The 19,391-nt window shown below is 40.1% G+C and overlaps 1 protein-coding gene across 1 annotated transcript in view; it reads left to right on the top strand.

Annotated features, from left to right (window-relative positions):
* FAM13C (family with sequence similarity 13 member C) overlaps positions 1 to 19,391 on the top strand; it is a 116,054-nt gene that overhangs the window by 35,945 nt on the left and 60,718 nt on the right. Inside the window, exon 4 of the mRNA XM_040485053.1 lies at positions 14,333 to 14,417. Within this exon, the coding sequence (XP_040340987.1) occupies positions 14,333 to 14,417 (85 nt within the window). The remainder of the gene's footprint in view (positions 1 to 14,332; positions 14,418 to 19,391) is intronic.

Here is a 19,391-nt window from a genome sequence, read left to right as displayed (position 1 = left end):
TTTATTTATTTATTTATTTATTTATTTATTTATTTATTTATTTATTTATATCTATACAGTCACCCTATGTCTTTTGATTGGAGCATTTAGTCCATTCACATTTAAAGTAATTATTGGTAGGTATATATACTTATTGCCGTCTTGTTCATTATTTTCCAGTTCTTCTTTGCTCTCTCCCCTTGTGGTTTGTTGGCTTCTTTTACTGTTATGTTTGGATTCCTTATTTCTTTTGTGTATCTATTATAGGTTTTTGATTTGTGGTTACCACTGGGTTTTTATACAACATCTTATGTGTACAGCATATATATTAATTTGATGGTTGCATAAGTTTGAATGCTTTTTAAAAGCACTAAATTTTTACTCTTCCCTCTGCCTTTTATGTATATGATATAATATTTTACATATCTTTATTTTTTGTATTCTTGAACTATTTTTTGTAGATATTATTGTTTTACTACTTTTATGTTTTAACCTCCATACTGGCTTTGTAAATGACTAATCTACTACCTTTACTATATGCTTGCTTCTACTCGTAAATTTTTTTCCTTTTATAGTTTTCCTCTAGTGATGGCCTTTTTCTTTCCACTTAAAGAATTTCCTTTAATATTTCTTGTAATGATGATTTAGTGGTAATGCACTCCAATCTTTGTCTGGGAAACTCTTTATATCTCCTTCTATTGGGAATGATAATCTTGCTGGGTACAGCATTCTTAGTTTTAGGTACTTTCCTGTCAGCACTTTGAATATATCATGCTGCTCCCTTCTGGCTTACAGTTTCTCCTGAAAAATCAGTTGATAGCCTTATGGGGTTTCCCTTGTATATAAATTTCTCCTTTGTCTTTCTGCTCTTTAAATTCTCTACTAATACTTTTAGCCATTTTAATTTTCATGTGTCATGGTGGGACCTCTTTGGGCTCATTTTGATATGGGCTCTCTGTACTTCCTGGACCTGTTGTCTGTTTCATTTTCCAGATTAGGGAAAATTTTACCTACTATTTCTTCAAATAAGTCTTCTGTCTGCCTTTTCTGGGATTCCTATTATGCTAAATGCTCAATGATGTCACTGATGTTATTTCTTTTTGCTATTCACTTTGATTGCTTTCCATTATCCTGTATTCTAGATCACTGGTTCATTCTTCTGCAACCTCTAATCTGCTGTTGATTCCCTTTGGTATATATTTTATTTTAGTTACTGAATTCTTCAGTTCCGACCGGTTCTTTTTTATATTCTCTCTCTTTGTTGAAGGTCTCACTGAGTTCACCCACTCTTACTCAAGTGTAGTGAGTATCTTTATGACCATTACTTGCAATTCTTTTTTTTTTTTTTTTCAACGTTTATTTATTTTTGGGACAGAGAGAGACAGAGCATGAACGGGGGAGGTGCAGAGAGAGAGGGAGACACAGAATCGGAAACAGGCTCCAGGCTCTGAGCCATCAGCCCAGAGCCTGACGCGGGGCTCGAACTCACGGACCGCGAGATCGTGACCTGGCTGAAGTCGGACGCTTAACCGACTGCGCCACCCAGGCGCCCCTTGGAATTCTTTATCAGGCATATTGCTTATCTCCATTTCATTTACCTCATTTACTGTGGTTTTGTCTTGTTCATTGACTTGGGACATATTCCTCTGTCTCTTCATTTTGTCTAACTCTCTGTGTTTCTATGCTTTGGGTAGGTCAGCTATGTCTCCTGGTCTTGAAAGTTGTGGCTTTATACAGAAGAGGTCTTTTGACCTGTTGTGAAATCCCGCCTGGTAGCCAGAACTAGGCCCTACATGAGCTGTATGTCCCCTCCTGTTGTGGCTGAGCCCTGATTACCTTCAGCCCATCTGGCTGCAATTACCCACTTTACTTGCTGTGGATACACTGGGCAGGATTTGGTTCCCACACTGTTGAGAAGCCTGTATGAGGCTACTGCAGTCTTGTTGGTGGATAGGGCCAGCAGTCATCTCAGCTGTCTACAATTGGCTTCTCTGCCACAGTTGTGGGTACAAGGAAGGGCAGCACTTGTTCCCTGCTGGGCCAAGTGAGAGGTTCTCATTAAGAGATTGGGCTGCTGCAAATGTGGGCATACTAGTGTGTGAGGTTATCTCCTTCATTCCCTAGGGCAGGAGGAAGTTTGGAGTGATGGTGGTCCCCTCTGCCAGGGCTACCTGCAGGGTTCAGTGGAGCAGAAGCTGCTTAGGAGGGATGCTTGCTGAGGCAGGAAGGTTGTGTTGGGTGTGTCCACAGGGGAATTCTGGAGTTGGGTATGCTTTGCTAGAAAGGTAGCTAGAGAATGTTAGAACTGGCTCCTGCAAGCATCTGGCTATCTAGGCTGGGGAACTGTAAAATAAGTAGTGCCCACCAGCACTTATATTCCCTAACAAACTTTCTGAAGTTCCCTGCCCCTCCATCACATGTGCTAAGATTTGTCAATAAATCTCCTTCACATATACCCCAGGTGCTCTTCAAAGTGATACTTCTGTACTGTATCTTGGGCTTGAATTATTCATTGTGCTGGCTCTTATGCCATTTCTTCCCATTCCTGACTCTCCTAGAGGTAAGCCTACTATTTTTAAAACTATAAAAGTTAAGGCCCACTGTTTTTCAAAGCCAGATGTTATGGGGACTTGTCTTCCCAGTGTGTGTCCCCTGTGCCAGGGCACTTGGTGTGGAGTCTGCTTCTCTCACTTCTCCATACTTGTTATGTCTCTCTTATTTGTGGTTAGTCTCACCAGGGGTTTCCAACCATGTCTCTGCCCTCCTACCCTTTTCAATGTGAATTTCTCTCTATAATTAACTGTGGAATATCTGTTCTTCCGGTCTTAGGGTCATTTTAAGAGTTAGTTTCATAGGTGCAGCTTTTATCTCAGTGGGTCTGTGGGATGAGGGAACTTTAGAATCTTCCTACTTCACCATCTTCATCACAGCTCTTAATTTTATTAATATTTTCTATTGATTTTTTCATCCCTGTTTATTTATGATCTGATTTTTATTATTTCTTTCCTCCTACTAATGTAAGGCTTTGCTCTTTTTTTTTCTAGTTGCTCTAGGTGTAAGATTAGATAGTTTATTTGAGTCCCCAAATTTGTTGTTATTTCTTGAGATGGGCCTGTATCACTATAAACTTCCCTCTTAGACCTACTTTTGATGCATCCCATATTTTTGAGCATTGTGTTTTCATTTTCATATGTCTCAAAGTGTTTCCTCTTTGATTTTTTTCATTGACCCCATTGGCTGTCTTGTAACATATTGTTTAGTCTTTACAAGTTTGTGCTTTTCCAGTTTTCTTCTTGTAGTTGATTTCTAGTTTCATAGTGCTGTGGTCAGAAAAGTTGGTTAATGTGATTTCAGCCTTCTTAAACTTATTAAGACTTATTTGGAGCTAACGTTATCTGTCTTTGAGAATGTTCCATGTACATCCAAGAAGACAACATATTCTCTTGTTTTTGGAGAAATGCTTTGCATATATCTGTTATGCCCATTCAGTCTAATGTGTTGTTCAGTGTCAATGTTTCCTTATTGATTTCCTGTCTGGATGATTTATCCATTAATGTAAGTGGGTTGTTAAAGTTCCCTACTATTATTGTATTACTGTCAATTTTTCCCATTGCATTTGTTAATATTTGCCATATATATTTAGGTACTCCTATGTTGGGTGTATAAATATGTACAATATTGTATCTTTTATTATTAATCTCTTTATCATTATGTAATCTTCTTCTCTGTCTCTTGTTACAAACTTTGTTTTAAAGTCTATTTTGTCTAACATAAATATTGTCACCCTAGCTTTTTGTTTGTTTGTTTACATTCGCATGGAACATATTTCTATCCATTCACGTTCAGTCTATTTGGATCTTTAGATCTTAAGTGAGTGGCTTGTAGGCAGCACAGATGGGTATTGTTTTTTGTTTTCTTTTCCCCCTTCCATCTTCCATTCAGCTATCCTATGTCTTTTGATTGGAACATTTAGCCAATTTACATATAAATGAGTTATTGTTAAGAATATATTTATTGCCATTTTGCTAATTGTTTTCTGCTTGTTTTTGTAGCTCTTCTTTGTTCTTTTCTCTTTATTTGCTAGTGATTTGACGACTTTCTTTAGTGTTATGTTTGGATTCCTTTCTGTTTATTTTTTATGTATGTAGTATAGGTTTTTGGTTTGTGGTTACCATGAGTTTCATATATAACCACTTACGTATATAGCAGTCTATTTTAGTTGGTGGTTGTTTAGGTTCAAATGCATTCTGATAGGGCTACATTTTTACTTCTCCCCCAACACATTGTATGTTTTTGATGTCATATTTTACATATTTTTATTTAGTGTATCCTTTATATAATTATTGTAGATTTAATTGATTTTACTGCTTTTGTCTTGTAACCCTCATACTAGCTTTATAAGTGGTTGATCCACTTGCCTTTACCATTTCTGTATGTTTTCCTTTACCATTCAGATTTTCTCTTTCAAATATTTTCTTATTTCTAGTTATGGCCTTTTCTTTTCTGCTTAAGGAAGTCCCTTTAATATTTCTTATAAAGACAGTTCAGTGGTGATGAACTCCTTTTTGCTCTTTATTTTCCCTTCAATTCTGAATGATAACCATGTCATATAGAGTGTCCTTGGTTGTAAGGTTTTTTTTCAGCACTTTGAATACATTGTGCCATTCCCTTTTGTCCTGAAAACCTTCTGATGAAAAATCAGCTGAAAACCGTTTTGGGGGATGGATTCCCTTATATTTAACAACTTGCTTTCTCTTGCTGCTTTTAAGATTCTTATTATTTTTAATTTTTGGCATTTTAATTTTAATGCGTTTTGGTGTGGATTTCTTTGGGTTCACATGTTTTGGAACTCTCTGTGCTTCTTGTACCTTGATGTCTGTTACTTTCCCCAGGCTGGGGAAATTTTCAGCGGTTATTTTTTCAGATAAGTTTTCTGCCCCTCTCTCTCTGTCTCTCTTTTCATTCTCTAATCCCCATAATGATAACTTTAGTACCCTTGGTGTTGTCCCAGAGGTCCCTTAAGCTATCCTCATTTCTTTAAAATCTTTTTTCTTTCTGTGCTCTTCAGTTTGAGTGATTGCTACTACCCTGTCTATCACATCACTAATCAGTTTTCTTTATCCTCTAATCTGCTGTTTATTCCCTCCAATGTGTTTTTCATTCCTCTTATATTCTTCAGGTCTGTGACTTCTGTTTGGTACTTGCTCATATTCTTTATCTCTTTAGAGGTTGAAGTTCTCACTGGGTTCATCCATTCTTCTCCCAAGTTTGGTGAGCATCTTTGTGATCATTACTTTGAATTTTTATAATGTAGCTTACTTATCTACACTTTATTGTTTTTTTTTTCCTGAGGTTTTAGTTAGTTCTTTTATTTGGAACATGGTTCTCTGTTTTTCTATTTTGATTGACTCTCTGTGTCTGTTTCTATGTATTAGGGTAAACAGCTATCTCTCCGAATCTCGAAGGAGTGGCCTCATGTAGGAGATGAACCTTATCTTTCAACCTTGCCCTAGTCCTTGGTTGTCTCTAGAACTTTTGTGATTGTCTAAGCAGCCTCATTTATTCTTGGTAGGTCCCACTTTTTGAGAGTGTGCCAAGGCATGTAAGTGTCCCAAAGGGAGAAATCTCAGTCAACACCTAGTTTCAGGTGATTGGAAGCCAGATCCTCAGGCAGCAACTTTTAAAGTTTGCAAATATATATACTCATGAAGGACTGCAATTATAGTTTCCAGACAGGTCATCTGGAGGTGTCCCCTGAATGATGGTTGCAAAAATCAGAACTTCAGATGAGTGTATTCTTTTCTGGGAGGTACCAGCTTGTGTGGTAGCGAGGTCAAAGGAGAACACAATGATGGTGTTCCCACTTAGGTTCCTTGAGAACACTTCCATAGCCCCTAGATGTCTGGCAAACCTGAAGTCTACCCCTCATGCTGAAGGTCCAGAATAAGTAAATATGCCTTTTTAGCAGAAAGACTGGGGGTGTCTTTCAGTCTGGGGTGGTAGTAGTCTGCCAAGAAACATTTCCAATTGTCATAGTCCTATGGAACTCAGGAATATAATCCTACTTATCCAGAAGAGTGAGGTTATCAAGGAGTGTTCCCTATATGGACTGTGCATGCCCACTGGCCTTAGTAAGGCAATGGGAGAACATGGGGCTGGAGTGTGCTGGCAGGCCATACCAGGACAGTGGGAGACTGCAGGGCAAGGGTTCACCTGCCAACTTTGGCAAAGCAGTGGGAAAATTCAGGGCTGGGGCACACATGCTTGCACTATCAAGTTAGAGGAAGAGTACAAAAGTGGCACCTGCCAGTGCCTCTTTCCCCACAGAGTCCTAATAGACTCCTGCACCTTCAGCAGATGGTTTAAGATTAGCCTTAAATACAGAGAACAATCTGAGGGTTGATGGGGGTGTGGGGGAGAGGGGAAAATGGGTGATGGGCATTGAGGAGGGCACTTACTGGGATGAGCACTGAATGTTGTATGTAAGCGATGAACCACGGGAATCTACCCCCAAAACCAAGAGCACACTTTATACACTGTATGTTAGCCAATTTGACAATAGATTATATTTAAAAAAAAAGATTAGCAAATGAATCTTCTTTACATGTAGTTTAGGCACTTTTCAAACTGCTGCTTCTGCTCTAGTCCTCAGGGTTAGTTAGTCTGCATATAAGGCCTCAAGTATCTCAGTTCTGTGCAGTCCCCTGGGTTTTATGGACATGAGTCCCACTGTTTTTCAACGTCAGATGTTTTGGGGGTTTGTATATCCACTGTAGGTTCCAGGGATGGGATGCCTGATGTAGGGCATGAAACCCTCCCCTCACTTCTCAGGGGGCTTTGTATTTGTGAGATTCCTCCTGATTGTGGATCACCATGCTGGGGGTGGGGTTTTTGGCAAGATTGTGTGTCTGCTTCTCCTATCCTTCTCAATGTAGCCCTTTTATTCTTTGTTGCATAATAGCTGTTCAGCTAGTTTTCAGGGGTTTTTTTTTCAGAGAAGATCATTACATATGTACCCATATAAATTTGGTACATTCACAGGAGTAGGGGAGTTCCGGATTTTCTTGCATTTTCGTTGTAGATCATCCTATCTTACTGAGTTTATTTTTTAAACAGAATATTTTTCAGAGCTAAAAGAAATTAGAACAGAAATACCAGTAAGAATTAATGTATGGGTTACAACACAGACTACACTTGTGGACTTCAGCCCTTGGGTTATAACTGATGTTTTGGAAAGTATGAATTTTTTTTTGGGGGGGGAGGTAGCTATTCACTTTCATACTTGTCCTTTTAATAGGACCTTAATAGCTCCAAAGACAAAGTATTGAAATCCACACTATAAATTGAAAATGAGACACATTGTAGTTTTAGAAAATCAATGTCTTATCATCTAGAAAAGCTCAGAGTCCTGAATTAAAATGAGTTCATAAAACTGTATTATTCTCTTCCAAACATCTCATTTTCATATGTATTCACCAAGGTGAACATAGCAAGGACATCACAACGAGATGAAATGAAGTACAGGACTCCCCCTTCCCGGGTTGAAATCATCCATCTAAAAGGAAATTTGGTTTGGGTTATTGTGTGTTGTGGTGATGTTGTCCTTGTTTAAAAAGAAATCCTGGTAACATCAGACTATGACCTAGATCCTCCTGTCAACAAAGGGCCCCTAGAAGTGAATAGTTTGTTCCCTTGCATTGAATTTCACCATAGGGGATTGTGGGGGTGATAGCTGATCATCTGGAGCAGAGGGAGGCTGAGCTGAGTTGTGTCATCCTTCACTTAGACCTGGCTGAAAAACATGCTGGGATATAAGCAACACAGGCCCCAAAGAAATTAGCCAAAAGCCCACTCTTTCTAGGGGCAGGGTCAATTTGGCATTTTCTTATAGACATTACTATTGGGGGAAGTCCCACTTCTTTGGCAGGAACATTCAGAGATCCGCAACAACAATTCAGGAGGCAACATTGCCTTGCTTCTGAGCACTTCATACTTTATGTGTCTTGGTATGTGTGTGGAGGTGGGGGGAGGGTGGCAGAGCGGCAGCCATCAAGGGGAGTCCAGGACAGGAGAATAATGAGGGTGTCAGAGGGCAAGGAGTCATGGAAAAGCTATTGTCCCAGGGACAGGGACTCAGGCAAGTAAGACAGCATTTAGAGTGAGCCAAATCCTGAGGGAATAGGAACTATATCTTTAAAGTATAGATCTTAGACCTCCTGTATCTAAATGACCCTGTCCTGGACCACAGAATCTGAATCTCTGGGGTAGTCCCTGAGTGAATGCACATCTTCAGTAAATTCCCTAGTGATTTGTAATGATTTTAAATTTTCTGGACCAGGGCAACAGGACAGCTTGAAATTGGTACTCAGAAGGGCCTAAAGAGTCCAGAAATCAAAATTAATATGCAATGGCAGTGTTTTTATTGGTTGGCTCCTGTGATACTCATTGTGCTAGGTATGGTAGTGAAAAATGGAAGCATATTGCCAGCCCATTTGGAGCTAGAAAGAGCCAATAAACAAGTAAGGAAATGAATGAATTTACATATTATATCAAGTGTTAGAAAGAAAATAAATGAGATGCTAACAGAGAAATTGAGGGGCTCTACTTAGGTAAGGTAATCAAAAATGGCTCAAGAAATTTATAGAAATTTGACTGTGAAGCAACTATAGCTAAACCAGGCCTGGGGAGGTGGGGTCAGGAAGCTAATGCAAAGAGGGGATATTGTGTGTGTGCCTATGTGTGTATGTGTGTGTGTTAGGGAGGTGGAAATATGCATGTATTTGCATAAGGTAATGGAGGAAATATGCATGGAAAACATTAAAATCATGGAAGAATAGTGGTAAGTAGAACTGAGGATGTTCAGAGACCCAGTTGTATCCCCAACTTTTAGCAAATTTCCAGTTTGATCTTCACATCACTATAGAGAATCTGTATACAGTTCTTAGATAAAGGGATGTGAGAGGACAACTAAATCTCTTCACAGAAATTAAAAGTAAGCTGTCCCTACTCTGCCACTGGTGAATTGCAGACAAAGGCACCTTAAAATAGTATTTTACTATCCATCCTGTGTGGGTGTTCTCCATTCCAACCAAACTAAAGAGAGATTTGGTAATTGCATAGGAGAGAAAAGTGAGTATAGTATTTTCTAAAACAAGTAGCATGTTTTCCATTATGTAAAAGAGAGAAATTAGCTTTTAGAAAGCCACACCTAGGTTTCACTGACTTGTCTTTGTTTTTTTTCATACCCAGATGCAAGAGGTGGAAAAGAGAGGTAGTCATTTTTCTTTAGAGGATCCATCAGCCTTTGTTCAATTTTCCTGCAGATCCTAGAGACCCATTCATGCAGACTTGGAATATAAATGTGGAAAAGTGCTAGCAGCCCACCCCTGAGGGATGGGCTGGGGACAGCTTCACAGAGGGTGGGGGTCCTAGTGAGAGAAGGGTTTCATTGAGGTAGCACAAAGACACCGGAGATTTACTGCCCTTAATTTTTCTGTAGGGCAAAAGCATGTTCCTACATTAAAGATCACGAAGTCAAGGATAATCAGAGTGAAATAGGTGTTTACTCTTTCCTTGGGCTTATGGTTTCTTTCCTCCATCACCCTATGACAGTAGAAACTGACATTATTGTTTGATTTGTTTCCTTGTTTTATGGCTGTCTCCCCAGTAGAGAGGAAGCCTCATTAGGAAGGGTCTGATATCAGTCTCACCAGAGCCTAGTGCATCTGTCTGTGCATTTAAAGCTGCTAGAGCTTAGGAGCTGCATGTGTGGTGTGACATTTATGTAGAAGTATGACCCTTGTTTGTGCAGTTTGAGTTGTCCATGGGCCTTCTCAAGGGTGGCTCTGTGGGACTCAGCCCTGATGGCTGGCCAGATGTCTTCTGTTGCCCACTGGAAGGACATGTGACAGTGGCATAGATTGTTCACAGGTGAAGTCCCCACTCTCATCCCTGTCCTGGGTTTCCTAGTCATCAGGACAGGTATTCCTTTATGGACCTGTTCCACACATGGTGTCCAAGTTCCCACTTTCTGTTCTTATATTGGGGAGCAGCAGGTCATCTTCAGGTAAAGGGTCAGTTTGGGGGTGGGGAAGGGATATAGTTGATGACAGCTGGTCTGCAGAGTTTCTTCCATTCTGCTTTCTTATCCTCAGTTATAGCAGCTTATTTTTTCCCCTTCTACTTGTCCCTTGAGACCTTCATCTTCTCTCTCCTGTTTCATTTGTCACTTGTTTTCTCCTCCATTCCTTTAATCTTACACTTATCTGGTTTCTCGGAAAGGAATAAATCAGCCATGCAGATGGATCTCCTTTGGCAAACTTAATCAAGCAAGTCTTGATTTTGCTTCCGTATGAGTACAAGGGAGGAAGTGGGAGAGGAAGATGGATGACAACCCAGTTACCACTTCTAGCCACAATTGGGTCTCAGCATCATATCTCACTCCCTGTGGGAGTTCAGTAGCCTTTGAATGTGAATGTGAGCTGATAGTCCTATGCATTGAAATTCTTTGCTATTTACACTTTATTCAGTTCCAGAAACATTGTCTAAGCACCTACTTTGTGACATTCTGTGCACCATCCTCAGTATATGCATGTTTGCTTTCCTTTCAGTTAAAGTTGGAAAGGAGGGCACCTGGGTGGCTCAGTCTTGGTTAAGTGTCCGACTTGGGCTCAGGTCATGATTTCACAGTTCATGGGTTCGAGCCCCATGTTGGGCTCTGTGCTGATAGCTCACAGCCTGGAGCCTGCTTCAGATTCTGTATTTCCCTCTCTCTCTGTCTCTCCCCATTCACATGCACTCTCTCTCTCCAAAATAAATAAACATTAAAAAAATTTTTTTAAATAAAGCTGGAAAGGAACTTAGAAGTCATCCAGTCTCAGGACCTTTATAGGCAGATGCAGACAGTCGGGCCCTGGGAGATGAAGTTATGAGTCAAGGCCTTAGAATTGGTATAGAGTTTGGCCTTGCACATGACAAGAGCTCTACCCAGCAGCCTCTGGGGTATAAAGATAATTCATAATAAACCCAGTGTTCAGTCCTTGAGTGTTTACTATATGCTGGTGCTGTGCAAAGTGCATTTCATGTGTTCTTCCATTTAATTCTTACAACAGTTGTCATTGTTAGTGTTATTATTGCCTTTTTTTTTACAGATGAAGAAACCAAGGTTTAGAATAGCCCAGATGCTTGCCCAAAGTCAGATGAATAGGATGTAGCAGAGCTGACATGTCCTCCTCTGCTTTGTAGAATATACAAGAAAACATGGAATCTGCAAGAAGCTGCTGGTTCTACATCCTCCCTCTAAATGGAGGGGAGGAATTTTTCTTTCTTTCTTTCTTTCTTTCTTTCTTTCTTTCTTTCTTTCTTTCTCTTACCTTTATTTCTTTCTTCTTTCTTTCTCTTCACTTTTACTTTTTAAATTGTAGTAATATATATATATATATATATAACATTTACCACTTTAACCATTTTCAAACATACAGTTCATTGGTATTAAGTACACTCACATTGTTGTGAAACTATCACCACCATCCATCTCCAGAACTTTATTCATCTTTCCTATCTGAGATTTTGTACCCATTAAACCTAACCTCTCTTTCCCTCACCACCAACCCCTGGCAACCACCATTTTCTATTTCTATTAATTTTATTACCCTAGATATTGTCCTTTTGTGAATGTCTTATTTCACTTAGCAAAATGTCATCAGGCTTCATGTTTGTTGTAACATGTGTCAGAATTTTCTTCCTTTTCAAGGCTAAATAATACTCCATTGTATGTATATCACATTTTATCAATTCATCTGTCAATGGACGCTTGGGTTGGTTCTACCTTGTATTAGTCTGCCAATACTCTGTTAAAGTTGCCATTAAAAAAAAGACTGGGTGGCTGAAACAACAAACGTTTATTTTCTCACAGTTCTGGAGGCTGAAAGTCAACGTGCTGGCAGAGTTGGGTTTCTCCTGAAACCTTTCTCCTTGGCTGGCAAATAGCCACCTTCTCACGTGGCCTTTCCTCTGTGTGTGCATCCCTGGTGTCTCTTTCTCTCTGTAATTATAATTATACCAATCATATTGAATTTGGACTACACCCTTATACCTCATTTTACCCTTAAAATCTCCAAATACAGTTACATTGGGGTTAGGTCTTCAACATATAAATTTGGGGGAGACACAATTCATCCCATAATATACCTCTTGTCTATTGTAAATATTGCTATGAATATAGGTGTACAAATATCTGTTTGAGTCCCTGCTCTCAATCCTTTTAGGGTATATACACAGTCGCAGAATTGCTGGATCATATGGTAGTCCTTTTTTAATTTTTTGAGGAAATGTTATTCTGTTTTCTATAGCAGCTGTACCACTTTACATCCTCATGGTGTCATTTCTTAATCTTCAGAATAGTTTTGCTCTTTTTTAAAGGTTGTGCTCATTTCCAAGGTCCTTCAGTAGGAAGCTTGCCTGGAATTATTCTTTTTCTTCCCAGATGTTTGGAATTCTTTTCAGAAACTTGGTGTCCTTATTCCTCTATACCTCCTGTCAGTAACCTCAGGCTCTGACTTCCACACTCAGCTTCTGGGAGAGCATCCCAGAAAGGAGGAGAGCAGTAAAAAAGTGATCTGGTCTCAGGTAGATGTCTCATCTGAACCGTGTGGTCTCAATCAGCAACCCCTGAGCACAAAGGAGGTTTGTACCTTCATCTCTGAGCACAGCACAGGAGGTATCTGGAGCCCACTTAGCAGTGAACAACTTTGAAAACACTGCTTTGGGCTCATATTTGCTCACATAAACAGCATGGATGAGGGTATGGGTGTGGGAGTGGGTATTGTATAAGGGGAGGAGTTCAGTGTGAGGAGATGTTGGGGGTAGGTGCTTATGTGAGGTAAGGTATAAGGGTGTATATGGGGGTAGGTGTGTGTGTGTACTGAATAGATGTGAGAGTGGGAGTTGAGTATGAGGGTGTATGTAGGGTGTAAGGTAGGGTGCTTCCGTGTGCATGTGTGTGTGTGTGTGTGTGTGTGTGTGTAGCAGGGGATATAAGGGATGAGTGTGAAGGGTAGGAACGAGAGTTTATATGGGGTTATTTGTGGGTTACATTGTATGTGCAAAGTAGTGCGAAGGTAGGGGGTTGGACATGAGGGTGTGGAGAACAGGAGGTGAAGGTATATATGAGGTAGGGTGTGAGGGTATGTGTGGGATAGGAATGGGGGTATGTGTACGGAGTAGGGTGTGATGGTTGGGTATGAAGGTGTATGGGGAGTAGACTGTCAATAGAGTGTGTGTGTGTATGGGAGAGTCATAGTAGGCACAGGATCACTGGCTCCACTGCAGGTAGCCACCCCTACCAGGAGCTCTGTGGGTGGAGGAGCTGCTGAGGCCTGCAGAGCTTTCCTGTTGCAGGGGAGTGGCTCCTGGCCAAGGCCTCAGGCGTGACTCACTTTCACCTGGTCAGGGGAATTAATTTGCTGGGCATCTGCATCATGGCAGGATACATGCATCAGTCTGTATGACTGTATTCTTATTAAGAACCATGAGAGAAATTTAAAATGGGAAATGAAGGGGGTGGGGTAGGGTTGTTCTGGGAGCTCAGAAATTGCTTCTCCCTCAGTGGCTGGGTCACACTCAGTGACCAGGGCCCTCTGCCTTGCTTCTCCCACTCTGCTCCTGATAAAGGCAGTGATAGCCATTCCATGTGAGAGGAACAACTTCAGAAGACACACACACACACACACACACACACACACGCATGCATACACCCCCCCCCACACACACACACATATACAGATGTAGATCAGGGAGCCCAGAAGCACCTCCCAGATGCTAGGCAGTCTCTGCAGCAGTAACTCTTTATGCACTGCAGTCTGCTGCAGTGTTCAGAGGTTAAGAGATGCTGGCTTTTATGAATGGTAGCCTGGGAGGGGCCTAATATCACTTGCTCCTGATGTCAGCACAATGAATGAAACACTTGCAAAGCGTAAAGCCTCAAGCACCCGGGAAGCAGATACCGTCTGAGATTGGTTCTCTTGGTGCAGCGTCTCTTGCTGACGAAATCACCAGTCCCGTGTGTGTCATATAAAGCCAAATACGTTAGGATTGAAATGAGGCAGAAACTGAGGTTGCATGTGGAATAATGTGTACCTGATTCTGGTACAATCAGCTCTGCCTGAAGCAGCTGTGGTTGAGATCCTCCTCCTGCCAGGCGCTGGAGGAAGGTGTTCTGCAGGAACTGCGGACTTACTGTTGTGTATTGGGCAGTTACTTAGCTAGCCTGATGTTCTGCTTTTGCTGGCAGAATTCCTTGCTGAAGCTCCAAGCCCTAGAAACTGATCTGTGCTCTGCATTTTTGACAAACCAGGAAGAAGCTGCTCAGGTGCATGGACTCAAGGACCCAGACCCAGTGTCGACACAGAGTGTGCTTGCGGAAGGCGCAGATGTTGCAGGTAAGAGGCTGAGGTGGGGGAATGTCCTCACATGTACCATCAGGATAGTTCAGGCTCTTGCTGCTTTCTCCTAAACCTGGCCTCTTGTGGGAAACCATGCCTGGTGCAACAGAAAAGCTGAAGAGGAGCTTGAGTTGCAGTGGGGGAGCTGAGACGGTGCAGGAAGAATTAAGGTGTGTTCTGATACAGAGAATTCTCTCCAGCTGGGGGCCAAGCAGCAGACTATGCATAAATAGGTGTCAGGTGAAAAACATCCACCACTACTCCTGGTCCTAATGAATGCCTGATTGGCCTCCTGTGACAAACAAGTAGTGTGCTTATTTTCTATCACTGCATGTAGATAATCTGTACTGTCGATTGTCATGGTATTTTTGAGGTATTCAGTTATGGGATAGTTTTAACATTACTACTTCCTTTCTTCTATTACCTGCTTGTAAGATGATTCATCAACATAGGAAAGTGGAGGTGAGTGGTGTAGCTCATTCTGATCCTATATTGTCTTTTTTTGTCTCAATTTTTTTTTTTTTAGCATTAACGTCTGTGTTGAAAAGTCTCAAAATTGGTTCTCATTTGTCTGATAATTTCTCTGGTTTTAATCCCAGGAATGGTAGATTGACTAGTAAGCAGAAGGCAAACTAATGCTCCCTGAAAGATTTAGATAGAAAAGAAACACTAATTTATATGAGTAGAAATGAGAGCACAACTTATCTTTTGTAACACAAATAGATCAGGGGTTTGTAAACTGGTTTCTAGATAGGTGGTAAAATTGGCTTAAGTGAGCTTGCTTCATGAGATGCCCTTTAGTTCCAAGAATTGAAGGAAGAGATTTAAGAAGGTAGAGTATTTCAGTATGATTATTAATAGTTCATTTAAAACATTACTGTTTAAAACAGATCCATATGGTCTAAGTAGGCAAAACTTCCAGGGTTTATTAATTAAGAATATTAACAACTAAGCATATTAATAATAGTGGCCAATAATAAAGCTATTAATGGTAGCTACTGTTATTGAAGACTTTTGTGATCCAGGCACCGTTCTAAGTACTTTGTATATTTTATATTAAATCTTTAAATTTTTTTTTTCCAATGTTTATTTATTTTTGGGACAGAGAGAGACAGAGCATGAACGGGTGAGGGGCAGAGAGAGAGGGAGACACAGAATCGGAAACAGGCTCCAGGCTCCGAGCCATCAGCCCAGAGCCCGACGCGGAGCTCGAACTCCCAGACCGCGAGATCGTGACCTGGCTGAAGTCGGACGCTTAACCGACTGCGCCACCCAGGCGCCCCTATATTAAATCTTTAAACAAACCTGTGAAATAATACACTTCACAGTAAGGACACTGAGGCCAGGTGCAAACCTGCTGTAAGTGATAAATTATTTCCTCATGGATGCAGGTGGCTAGTTGGGTGTCATTATTGTCTGGTGAGCTACCCTTGTTCTGTTGGCCATTGTGTTTGATGGGAGGCAAGTAAAATGGGCAGAGCCCAATGTTGATCTAATTAGAGGTTTTAGTCAGATTATTAGACACGCTCTTCTTCTTCTACCAACCCCAACAAACCACATACAAAACACATAAAGAAATCTTAAGCCAGATATAAATTAACTTTTGAGTTATTTGATGTTTTGTGTAGCTACACAAGTATCTGGCAGAATTGTACAATATCTGCGTGTTGGATATGGATATATATATATTTTTAATTTTACATGATGACTTTTAAGTGCATGTATTGTCTTATATTCTCCAAAGATCAGGAGTAGTTTTGCATTTTATCATCCTGGATGGACAGGATTTGGACAACTTTATTAACACTCCTTGTGTAATGGAAATACATACTGAGTTCATGTAGGAATTGCCCACACAAAGGAACCATCAATACATTGCATGTTAAATGTTAAAAGGCAGAAATGGACAGAAGGTTCCTTACAAAGGAGACTTGTGGGTTGGATACTGAATTTTCCAAAATGTAGGTGAATCTGAGATGTTCCAGAGCCCTTCCAAGAGAGTCTATGAAAAAGAGACGTTTTCACTGTGTGTGTACTAGTCAAGATTTCTCACAAGTTTTCAAAGATAAAACCCATCTTGATGTTTTTCACCTTTGTAGTCTTTGTGAATAAGGAGTCTCATTTAGCTAAAATGACTGCATGAAACTTGATATGGGGAAAGTGAAGAAGCTCTAGCCCTTATATTGAAACTTGTAATATTTATTTGACACCTTTCTTCTCTAATTTTCCAATAACCCTTTGACACAATCTGGAAACCACCTGCTAGATGTTTTTAGGGACCTAAAAAGTCTCATCATTTGGCAGGAATATTGCCAAATTGGCAAGCATTTGGACTAGGTTTTCACAGATTAATTTATGGGATCGTTTAGTCTCATTGGCTTCCAAGATAAGTGTTTATAGGAAGGTCCTATATTTCTATTCCATGTGTCACTCAGAAGGAAGAAATGTTTGCTCATTTAGAGTCTTGGGCCCTGTGAAGGGATTTCTAGAGTGATCTTTGAACATCTCAAAGCTAGTTTTTATGTGTGTATAAATCTCTTTTGAGAGTGTGATCACATAATAGTACAAATGGCCATAAGTCTATAAAGGAATATAGTAATTTAAAATTTTGTCCTTTCCCAAAGTCTAACATCTAGCCCTGAGCCTTACATATATATAAATATTCAATTACTTATTTTTGATATCAATAATTGCTATAACAAAGACAAAGCCCAAGGGGTGATTTTTATAGGAATTTCTGGACATAATATGCAACCAGTTCACTATTAAAAGCAAACACTTATAACTATAAATTGGTATGACATAAATAGGTTTCAAGCTTTCTTTAGACTCAATTAGGACCTGACCAGTAAAGTAAAACTTTTTCAGTGGGCATTTGAAATGATGATCTTAGCAAAGCATTATACTCTCTACATCTTGAGATCAAAGTATTGGGTTTTAACTTGGGTTTATGTATTGCAAAGATCAGTCCTACCTAGTAAAATAACTGAAATGTGTCTCCACTCTGGCAATGCAATTGTGAACTGCACTTGCAGCAAAAACACATTTAATGGTACCCCTGTAGGAGCACTGTGTTCTAAATAGTGTTTGTGAGACTTCCTGCACATCACAATTACCAGGAAGCTTTGCAAGCTTCTGCAAGGATTCTTAGTCCTTATCTTTAGACAGTCTGGGGTAGAAGTCTTGTAATATTTATATTTCATAAACACTCCCAAATGGTGGGAACCATTATTTAAGTGTCTTGAATTATGAGAGAGAAGACCAGGTTCTCTCAGGTTCTCTTTGACTCTGCTTCACCTCAGTTTCATGGACAACATGGACTTACAACTCAGGGTCAGTGACCAGTTGGTTCAGTCATTTACTTCAGGAGGAGGAAGGTGCTTGAGTCCAAGTCCTCAGGCTAGAAAAGGGTGGGATGGGACATGGGCAAGGGACAGGGACAGATTTGAGGGGTGTAGATGTAGAGGCCCTTAGAAAAAAATGACACCTGCTAGATAACTTCAAGACTGTACATAGGGTAACCAATTGTCATGGAATGTCCAATTTGCCCAGGAATGTGTCCCAGTTTTATCATTAAAAGTCACACATGCTTGGAATTCTTAGTCCTAGGTAATCTGTGACAACTAGTCACCCTACTTGTAGGTTGCAAATTGCCTAATTTGATATGGAAACCCCGAAAGCACGTAGGCTCAAAAATCCGAACTGCATCAATAGCCTTTTACAGTTGAAGCAAATGCTTCCTCTGTTGCATTAGTAAGGATCTATTCTGGTGTTGTTGAACGGAAAATGGAATGAAAATTTCTTTTCAACTGCTTGTCATTTTCTAAGTTTGCAGAAGGACTGTTTGTTCCACATGACTAAGCATAGTAACCCCGGTTCTGTGTGACCACAGGTGATTGAATGGTTTGGAGTTTGTGGCAAAAGCTGTCACCAGTGATAAAGACTTATTACTAGAAATAATAATGCCACAGCAGTTTCTAATTAATTTCTTTTACTGTAAAATCTTGATTTTCAAATCTAACTATTTGGGTAAGAGCCTTGTTCCTAATGTTGATTATTAGAAAAAACTAATACAGGCTATAATTATTCCCATAGCGAATTCTTCATGGTTTGTAGGTCTTTTCCTGATGTTGAAGTTAAGATGGGGCAGAGTTAAAGAGGACCTGGCCTTCTCTCTCACATTTCAAGACACTGTCCACTTGACCAGAAGTTCCCAATTACTTGGGAGTGATTATTACACTTCCAGATGTCTGAGCTCTCTATCTTAAAAGGAAAAATTTAAATGTAGGTTGAAGCCTGAAAAATCTCCATGTTTGAAAATCTCCCCCTCGTAATTCTGAGGGGCAAGTAGATTTAGGAACACTTTCTAGAGCACAGTACTCCAGAGCTTCTCTAGAGAGTACCATGCAATGCGTTCTTCCTGCAGGTGGAGTTTATAATTGGCCTTCTGGAAAAGGGTACATCTCAAGTATCCCACTAGGTGGGGCATCTACATAACTTGGTGTTTCATCCTATCTGGCAGTAGTCCAGACACTGTTTGAAAGTTGGTAAGAGGGGGGCCATTACTTCAACCTTGTAAGTGCACAGAATTCCAAATATTCTTTGGAAACTTTGTTTATTATGGGTCAATGTGTATGTATATGTATTATTTCTTTTTTTTTCAGTGATAAATAAACTTTATTAAAAATGAGATTTGTTAATAGGTGATGGGGATTAAGGGGTGCACTTATTGTGATGAGCCCTGGGTGTTGTATGGAAGTATATTGTACACCTGAAACTAATATTACATTGTATGTTAACTAACTGGAATTTAAATAAAATTTAAAATAATAATTTTTTTTATTTATATATGAAATTTATTGTCAAATTGGTTTCCATACAACACCCAGTGCTCATCCCAAAAGGTGCCCTCCTCAATACCCATCACCCACCCTCTCCTCCCTCCCACCCCCCATCAACCCTCAGTTTGCT

Source organism: Herpailurus yagouaroundi, unplaced genomic scaffold (assembly GCF_014898765.1).
Source record: "Herpailurus yagouaroundi ecotype Mexico unplaced genomic scaffold, PumYag 163, whole genome shotgun sequence".
NCBI lineage: Eukaryota > Metazoa > Chordata > Mammalia > Carnivora > Felidae > Herpailurus > Herpailurus yagouaroundi.
This window is presented reverse-complemented; position numbering and strand designations above follow the sequence as displayed.